The following is a 10,168-nucleotide window of genomic DNA, read 5'->3' as shown; positions in this document are numbered from 1 at the left end:
AATCTCGTCAATACTTAGTGGATCTATCTCCACCATGGATGGTCTTCCCGAAGATCTGACAACAAATGACCTTATTTTCTACAAGTACGCACATATTACGTCAGTGGATGTCGAAAGATCATTTTCTGTTTACAAAAACCTTCTGAGCCACAACAGACGATCATTTAAACTTGAAAACATAAAAAAGCATCTTATCATTCAGTGTAATTCAGGTAAATATAACAATGAATACCTAACATGATTTAATAATCGCTGTATTTGATAAATTCTATTTTTTTAAATTTAGGACGGAATAGATCCAGTATAGAACAGCTTCATTATCAAAAGAAAAATACAAATAAAATAAAAAAAATTTTTGTTTCTATAATTATTAATTATGCTTTTAAATACATCTTTTATAAAATAATAAATGCATATTATACCGCATATTTTGGTTTTTTTTAGTGCATACTTATGCACATATTTCATGGTTTTTTAGCGCATAAAGTTCCGAGCCCTGCTAATAAGTAATAACTATTAATTGTGAATACAAACATGTAAGAAGGCCCAAATTAAACCGGCGAGCTACTGAAAAAATCTCAGTGGGCCGGTAGCTAAAAAATATGGGCGGTTATTATTTTCAGGCAAAAGTAATCTAGTCTTTCTAGAGGTAGCGGAATAATAATATAGAATGATATAAATATATAATTCAAAATTGATGGTTAATAATAATTAATGCATCAGTTGTATCACAGATTAAATTATTTAATCTGTGATTGAATATTATTGTATTGGGCACTCCATTCCAGAAAAATATAAACTAGAATTTCCTATTTAAAAATGAATATATAAAATTGGACAAATGGGTACCTCTCTGATGTACATAAGGTGTCAAGTGGGACACTGTTTAATGGATATGGGTTAAATTTAAATTCAATAATATAAAATCATTGTATATACGAAAAACGATTCTGAACATTAATCTGTCAGGCGTCAGCCTATAGTACCATTATTATCTTTATATTAATATATGAATTGCATATGAATACTTAACGTGTGTGATTTTGTATCTTTTTAACTGCAGTATATATTATATATATATATTCTATATCTAATGACTAGAACATCGAAAACACGAGAGATTTAAGTGGCGGGGGTCAACTAGACAAAGTACATTTTTAAATCTTAGATATATAAAAAAAAATATTTAATTAATTATAAATATCTAACTCAAAACAATTTGAACATTTCCGGATTTTGATGAATTTTATCAAAATTCTAACTTCAGACGCTCATAACAAATTATTGTTATTTTTTAATACTTCTATAAATTATATTTATTTATTTTAAGTATTACAATTTGCGAAAATGAGATTATGTCATATCTAGAATCTCGATACAGAAGATACGGTGTTTTGGGTAAAACAATCTGTCATACATTTATGAGAAATAGAACATTTCACAAAATTAATTTTTTGTTTGAGAAAAACTAGTTATGTGACTTAAACAATTTTGTACATTATTTTAGACTTAGCAAGCTTTTCCCGAGCACCATCGTTTTTATAAATCTATTTGGTAGCTTTATTATGCACATAGTACCTATAAAGATGAGTGACAAATAAAATTCACTTTTCTATAGTTTAGTTTCCTTTGATTTTTGATTGTAGTGAAATAAAATAAGAAAGAAGGTACATTATTTGTTGAATGGAACAGATATTTGTTTATGGCCAATAGAAATTTAAAATTCGGTGGGCCGAAAAGCCTCAACTCGAAGCTGCATGTATGGGATCTATTAATTAGTAAATAGTTATATTTTTCTTTTCTGAATAACTTTTCCATTTATAATATCAATAATATATTCTGTTTATATAATTTATAACCATTATTATAAATTATTTGTAAATAATATTTGATATTTCCAATTATTATTTTTAACAAGATTAATTCTTATAAAATAGAATATATTTTAAATCTTTGGTTTAGGAAAAAAGTTGGCAATAAAACTAACTATAAATGTAACAATTTGATAAATTATATTAGAATTTGATTAGAACATCAAAAATACATGAGATATAAGTGGCAAGCATCAACTAAACCTGAGTGGCGGGAGAATACTTTCTTGGCGGGTATCAACTAAACTAGTACCCTAAAAACTATGGTAGATTATAGCATGGATAATCTAATCTACCATATTAAAAACTAATACTAATGATAGTACCTGCAGTCTATTTAAATAATATGATTCTTATTTGTTTTTAAGAGATTGAATTGTCTTAATAAATGTTTAAAAAAAATGTATAGTATGCAATAATGGTAAGTTAAATAAATATTTATTTTCAGCAGTTGAATAAAAATATGTTTTTCTTTTAAGTTAATGCAAATAAATAAAAAAAAGTAAAAAATTACATCAACCTAAATATTGTTTTTAATGTTAGGAATAGCATACAAAAATAAAATTTAACTATATGATAACAATTATCAAGTCACTATTTAGTTACTGAACTAAAAAATGAATCCAAATGATATTTTATCTATTCATAGAAAAAGTTGATATTTGAAGGAAGCTTGCCTTGTGCTTTAGCTTTATCGACGTTTGTGTTAAATTCACTGAAATCAACATACGGCAGTATAGCTTTGATTGAACCACTAGATGGGTCGGTTGAAGTTGATGTTGTAGTTTCAGTCAAGTTTATAGCTGTATCTGAAGAAAAAAAATGTTTAATAAAAAAAATTAAATAGTTCATACAGTTTATGTATACCTTGATCATATGAGCCATTCCAGCTATGTTGTTGTTCGGTGATTGCATTAGGCATTGCAAAATTGAAATTGCGTATCATTAACATAATATTTGGACGAGTAGCTCCAGTAGCATTATCTTGTGCTTCATAAGTATCATGATATATTCTAGCTATATGATCTACAACAGCTTGAGCAACACCAGTTAATGTAGACTGCACTCTTAACTTAAGAAATAAAATACAATTTAAGTAAATATAATTTAATATTCATACAATCATTAAAATATTGGATGTTGCATCACATTAATGATTTTACTTGTTCAACTACTAATAGCGCTAACTCCTTGTTCACTTGATTAGTTCCCGTGGCTTCTTCTAAAGTTTTCAGTAGACCTGGAGAAGCAATCATCATAAATCTGTAAATTTTATGTTTATTAGTTTGCTTATTTTTAAAACAGCAAAAAAATATTTTACCTGTACGATGAATCAATAGATATACCCCCAACAATATGAGGTTCAGCTATAATTGGTTCAGTTGAAGCTGCACTAAGTTCGTCATAGTCTTTATAGGCACCTTTTATCATGTAATTACATAAACATCTTGTCGATGATTGATTTCCAATCATTCTATTACCTAAGCAGTTTTATAAATTTGAGCATATTCTTAGATATAATTTTAATGATCCAACCATTGATCTTTCCATCAGCAATTTTGAGTCCAAGATTTGTCAGCCTCATCACTTCATCTAAATTTGTCAAGTTATGGTCAACTGTAGGCTGTATCACTCTCAATACATCGTCTTTATCAGTTTTACATAATAATACACGACTTTCTCCAACATTTGCAACATACAAACGATTATTTTTAAGTATTGCTATAGATGCCCCAGTACCACACGATAATTCTTCTTCAAGTTCCTTTAATTTTTCTATCTAAAAAAAATTCTATTTACTACTTGAAACTTTTACAATGAGTAATATTGAATATTATCAAGATAACATTTACAATTTGCGGATATTGTTGGTAAGCATCATAATGTGATATCCCTTCAGGAAGTTGAAGTAGTAGACTTGCTCTTTGAAGTAATTTATTATCAATAGTTTCAAGATAAGTTGCCTCAACCGAAAGAAAGCTTTGTCTATAATTTCATAATTTTTTCTCAAAAAGTATTTAAATTTATATTAATATAAAATTAATGTTTATTTCTCACTGAATTATTTCTTTAGCAGCTTGGTCCATTTCAGTTGTAGGTAACTGGCCTAACAAAATTTCTGCAGCAATACGATCACGAGCAAACCGAGCCGACTCTGCCCCATTGTGTCCATTGAAAAGTCCATACAACCATACAACACCTGCGTCATCATAACAACATCGAAGACTGATATCTTCAGATTCCAATTCCTCTCGGCGTTGACCTAATTCATCATATCTTTGACGAGTTAGGTATCCTACACCTAAAATATACTTGTATGATAAAAGTGATATTGGGTGTTTTTGAAAATAATATTGTATTCATTTTATACATACCTGATACTTTACAAACTGGTAAATCATCAGTCCAACTACGATCGTAATTAAATATAAGTTTATTATACTCTGGACCACCATCGAGTATAGTGGGCATTTTTTAAATAAAAACTATTAATCCACAAATATTTAAGATACTACCTATATAGTAATATATTCAAAATTATAAATCGCTCGAAAAGTTCAAACTAAACATGTAGGAATTCATAATTAATGACGAAGATTACATTAGCAATAATCCAACAGCAATCAATAATTAATTGAATACTTGAATACATAGCCACATAGGTAAGTATATATAATAGTTTTATGAAATATCAAATATATATGAATCACAAAGATAATAATATTTATGCTTTATCAATTATTATCGCTTTTAAGACGATCTGATTACAGAATAAGAACCATAGACACGGACTAAGATATACCTTAGTATACCTTAGTATATCTTAGTCCGTGATATTTACTCATTAGTCATTAAAAGGTAGCTCAACCACAGAATGAAATCTTCAACTGTGAGCTTCCCTTCACTGCCCCATCATTGTCATCCATCCCTCCAATTTACTCACTGTACACATCGAGATGTATATACTACTACTGTGTAGTATATACATCTCGATGATTGTACATAACTTGTATAGATTGTAAATTTTCAATAAACCCTATTTAAAAAAAAAAAAAAGATAATATAATATTATTTATATTTTATAACTTGAAACTTCATCTTCAACAGTTCGACAGTGTTTAGGCACTGAAAATATAAATGTTTAGGTCTAGACGTCTAGCCGCCTAGCATATCTATACATTATACTATAGCAAGGTGGATACTCTACTCAGATGAGAACCAAGGCATAGGAGTCAAAGACAATATTATAATGATGTCCATACACAGATATAATAAATAGATATAATAAATATTTATATATGAGCACAGAATAATTCTGTGGTATAAGCAAGACGTATGAGGATATAGATACAATATACAATAGTCCGTCTTCTTAGAAGACCGTGGTCCGTACCCTGTCGATTTTATTGTAAATACCACGGACATACCATAGTCCATGGTAAATACTGAATAGTTGTTATCATTTCAAAAATAAAAAACCTATTCTCCTAAGTCCAAATTTATTTTTGTCAATTTATTATGATTTATAAATTACATAAATTAATAAAAACATAAATTACAATTTACAATAGATTATAATTTTTTAAGACATTCATTTTTCGCTGTATATTTTTTTTATATATAAACTATAAATCAACAACATTCTTAAATTAATCATTGAACTTTAATATTTTGTATCGTAAGACATCTATTATAGTATTATAATTTACAACACAGGTAGGTATTATGAATATATGCGATATTTATCAAACATTATGTTTAAAAAACAAAATACGTGCTAACGAATTTATTGTATCCTGTTTATACAATGCGAGGTAAAAAAATAAAAATAAAATAATAAACATGAGTTAATTGAATTAATTTTGATTTCAGTGTTTCTGGTGAATTAAATTTAAAAAGTACTACATTAACAGAAAATTCTTGTTCATTGATAGCGGAAACTATAAAATGTGAACCCACTATAAAAATGTTCAATTTATCTGATTGCCTACTACCAGCTGGTGGTTTGAAGATTTTTTTAGATTTGGTGAATAAATTAACAAATTTAAAGAAATTGAATTTAAAAGGAAATCAAATTGGGAACAAGTTAACAGTTTATATTTCTAAAATATTATTAAATAATACTAATATTACAGAGTATGTTAATTGTTAATTTTTTATTTTATTAATTTGATTTATTATAAATAAGATTATAAAATATAGAAATGGCATTGTTTATAAATATTTTTAGACTACAATTGGATTGGAATAACATTGGTGATTCAGAAGATGCATTTTCCCAATTATGTCATAGTTTAATGTCAAATACAGTTTTAAATACTTTAAATTTGGCAAATAATAACCTGTGTCAAACATGTGGTTTTCATTTAGCTAAAATGTTAACCATAAATAAATGCTTAAAGATTATCGGTAAATATTATGAACAAATTTCTCGAATAAACATACTTACTTATATAACAAACAATAGGTATAAGTACCATACTACCATAATATACATTATAATATCTTTTGGCTTTTGGCATATATTGAAATTTTCAAAACTAGGTTGGAATTTAAATTATATGCTACAAAAATATTTGCTGTAATTTATCAATATTATAGGTATCCATTTTTTTTGTATTAACATACAGCAAATAATTCTGTTTTTATAATTTACATTTTTATCCTTTTATCTGACTTTAAAATTGTTTAAACCAGGTAAACTACACAGTATAGTTACTCCTATTTTTGCCCCATGTAAATATGGCACTGAACGTATTTTTTTATGTTTTAAATTTTAATTTAAGATGCATTCATTTCAGACTTGAGTTGGAATTGTATAGGTGAAACTGGAGCAGCATTATTATTGAAATCTTTAAAAAACAATGAGATTCTTATAGAACTAAATATTCAAGGAAATTCTGTGTCTGTGGAAATTTCTACAATGATAGGTATGTCAAAAATAATAGTAATGACTATATTATAATATTATAAAGTATAACATTTAATTTACAAAATATTAGTAGTTTTACCTTAAGCTTAGAAATTAAAATAGCTATTAAGAAAATAAAAGAATAGCTTTTTAAAAACCTACTAAAAAAATTGCCCATCAATAAATTGTGCCTTATTATATTTAATATTAACCTTTATGACACTTTAGTAGTTATCATAGGCAGTGGCGTAGCCAAAGGGGGAGCAATGGTGCATGACCCCCTCCTATTGGTTGTATTATTTTTAGCGATGGACTTTTAGGAACATTGCACATGGACCTATAAAAGCCAACATGTTTGGGTATAAATAGACACTAAGTTAACGAAGACACAAAGACAACTCATGAAGTTTGAACACATAGAGTAAAAGGTATTTTATAATTGTACCTGGCTATAATCAGTCTAATCAGAGAATGTTTGGGTATAAATAATACATACCCATACAATGTTATACAATATATCTTTATTATACCTGCATCAATATAATATATTTATGACTACATATTTCTTTATTCATTCAATCACTCAGACTCAGTATCTCAGTTTGATTCGTTTTTCGGTTTTCCTAGCTGAACAATAAGAATCATAAATGTGAATATCACTAAAGTTTTTGAAATCTGTCATGGTAAAAATGCATTATAATTGGTAATTTTAAATGTATAGTGGCTTAAGAATAAACAAATACAAGCGCAACATTCTTTGTTGTACCAACTAAACGTAACTGTAACATAACATGAATACATTTAATTACAAAATTAATGAATTTAAACCTGACAATAATATTAGGAAATATTTATGACATTGCGGTCCACATTGTCAGAAAAAAATAAAATTTTATAATAAATAATATAGCAGTAAATAAAATCAAATACCATTTTTGAATTAAGTAGATTAAGTATTTTTGTAATGATCCAATAATTTGATATAATATTATGTACTACAAAAAATATTTTTAAATTAGTAACAAAATAACTTGGGAAACAATTATGAGCCAACCTCCCAGTGGTGTATCCTGCGGGTAGCGCTAATACTCTAAAGAATAAATGCCCTTGGGCCGTTTCCCATCTAGCTACGCCACTGTTAGAATCTTAAATATCTATGATCTGGAAGCTCTGTTTTACTCATATTATGTATTTTTATTGTGTAAATACCAACATAGCTCTATATAGGTAAATATGAAAACTTGTAGTACTTGCATCATAATTATGAAAATGATTACCTATATATTATTATTTATTATGTGTACCTACTACCTATATTATACTTATATATGATTCATATTTTCTTTTTAATATTTTATTTATTGTGCATCATTTATATATTATAGTAAATAATCTGTAAACTTAATTATTATAATTTTTATTTATAGCCAAACAACTAAAACAGAATGAATCAATTAATGAAATTAACCAAAATGAAGTTCAGTTCAAGAGTTTAAGTCTCCTTGAACATGTAGAATCAGTTGATAAAAATTATCAAACACAATTGAACATTATTAACAATCAATATCAAAACAGTGTCGAGTAAAATTACCTATTTATTTACCCAACTACTTAAAATTAAAATTAGCATACTAACTCATTATAGAAATGTAAAATATTCATAGTCAACTACAATCAAAACTACAACTTCTTCAATCAGAAAATCAAAAACAAAAACAAGAACTTGAAGAATTAAAAAACAATAGTTTAAAAGACCAAGAAAATTATATACTAATTTTAAACCAAGTTAAAAAGATGAAATCTGAGGTATCTTTGAATAAACAAAGTTTAAACTCGCTTATAAAAGAAATAAGCAATGAAGTTCCAAATTCTGATATGGAAAACATGAATTCTTTGGAGGTTCTTAGATTTTAGATATCACTAAATAAATTAATAATAATTAATGCATATTATATTTCTTTTTTTATTAAGGACTTAGAAAAAATTGTTTATATTATAAAAAAAATAAAAAATGAATATTCCATTAAAATTTTACACGAAAAAAAACAATGTCATCGATTATTAGAAAACTTACCAAAATTGACAAATGAACTAAATATATTAAAAGGAGAATGGGAAAATTTGAAATATTCAACGGAACTAAATATAAAAGACCTTTCTGGTTAGAAATTACAATTATTACTTACTTAAAAACATAAATTATTACTATTAACTAGGTACTATTTAATTTTTTTTTGCTTATAGATGAATTAATAGATACTAAAAAGTTACTTCTTACAAATATATTTCATCTAAAAATATCAAATAAAATTAATCATGAATTAAATATGAGCAATATAATTGTACAGGAAGAAGAAATAAATATTTCTGATAAACAGGTTGTATACATTTGTAATTATTTATCTTAAACTGAGTTTAACTTTGATTTATTCCAGACAAAAATGTTAGTTTTATTAAACACTAAAATAAAGACTTTACACAAAGAAAAGACAGATTTAGAAATTAAATTAGCAGCAGAAGAAACACATTCTGTAGAAGCTACTCAGAAAGTGAGAGTACTTGAAAATGATTTAATATTTGCTAAAAATGAATTGATAAAGTTAAACGAAACACATCTATACAATATAGAAGCTCAAACATCAAATGCACAACTAAATGCTGATAAATTAACCAAAGAAATTGATACTTTAAAAAATAATCTTGTTGAAAAAGAACACCAGTTACAACTCTGTAAAATAGAAATAGATGAAATTAATATCAATCATAAAACTGAATTATTAAATCTTGAGAAAAATTTTCAATTAGAATATCAAAAATTTGAAGAAAAAAGGTACCTTGTTAATTAGTTATAACTAGTTATACTTACTTTAATTCTATACAAAGATCATTTTACAAAAGTATATACTAAAATAAATTAAAGAACGCTAACAGTGTTGGGCAAAAAACTATAATCATCAAATAATAAATGATTAAAGCTTAAAAATATTTAATTTATAAGCTATAATAAATTTAAAAAAACAAAAATGGTGGCCAAGTGGGTCCAATCTTCTATGCATTAGATATTGTGTGGCCGTGTGGGTCACTGTAATGAATGTGTTAAATTTGAATTTTTCAATGATATATAATAAAATCACCCGTAAACATACAACGATTCTGAGGAAAGATATAGAGCCCATCAGCCTATATTATTGAGAATATTTTATGATAATATTATATTTTCTATTAAAGTAATTTATTTTACTAATATACTAATACAGTAGGGTGAATTCATTTTTGCAGAAAAAATTGCATTTGAAAATATCAATGTGTGTTAGAGATATAATAATATATTTTTTTATTATTAGCTTCTAATATTTAGTTAAAAATATAATAATATAGGTACTTT

The 10,168-nt window shown here is 26.2% G+C and overlaps 1 protein-coding gene across 2 annotated transcripts; it reads right to left on the bottom strand.

Moving 5' to 3' along the window:
- Nucleotides 1-2,386: 2,386 nt before the first annotated feature.
- Nucleotides 2,387-4,572, bottom strand: LOC100164790 (TGF-beta-activated kinase 1 and MAP3K7-binding protein 1). 2 transcript variants are annotated; one of them, XM_008189092.3, is made up of 8 exons: nucleotides 4,247-4,572; nucleotides 3,930-4,183; nucleotides 3,725-3,857; nucleotides 3,408-3,651; nucleotides 3,193-3,352; nucleotides 3,035-3,134; nucleotides 2,739-2,943; nucleotides 2,387-2,680 (listed from the first exon to the last, which is right to left on the bottom strand). In XM_008189092.3, exons 1-8 carry the CDS (start codon nucleotides 4,325-4,327, stop codon nucleotides 2,511-2,513), a joined length of 1,347 nt encoding a protein of 448 aa, XP_008187314.1. In that variant the 5' UTR covers nucleotides 4,328-4,572; the 3' UTR covers nucleotides 2,387-2,510. The 2 variants fall into 2 exon arrangements, with proteins under 2 accessions (XP_008187314.1, XP_001943035.1); XM_001943000.5 differs by having other exon boundaries at nucleotides 3,930-4,173; nucleotides 4,247-4,570.
- Nucleotides 4,573-10,168: the final 5,596 nt, after the last annotated feature.

Source organism: Acyrthosiphon pisum, chromosome A3, assembly GCF_005508785.2.
Source record: "Acyrthosiphon pisum isolate AL4f chromosome A3, pea_aphid_22Mar2018_4r6ur, whole genome shotgun sequence".
Classification (NCBI taxonomy): Eukaryota; Metazoa; Arthropoda; class Insecta; order Hemiptera; family Aphididae; genus Acyrthosiphon; species Acyrthosiphon pisum.
This window is presented reverse-complemented; position numbering and strand designations above follow the sequence as displayed.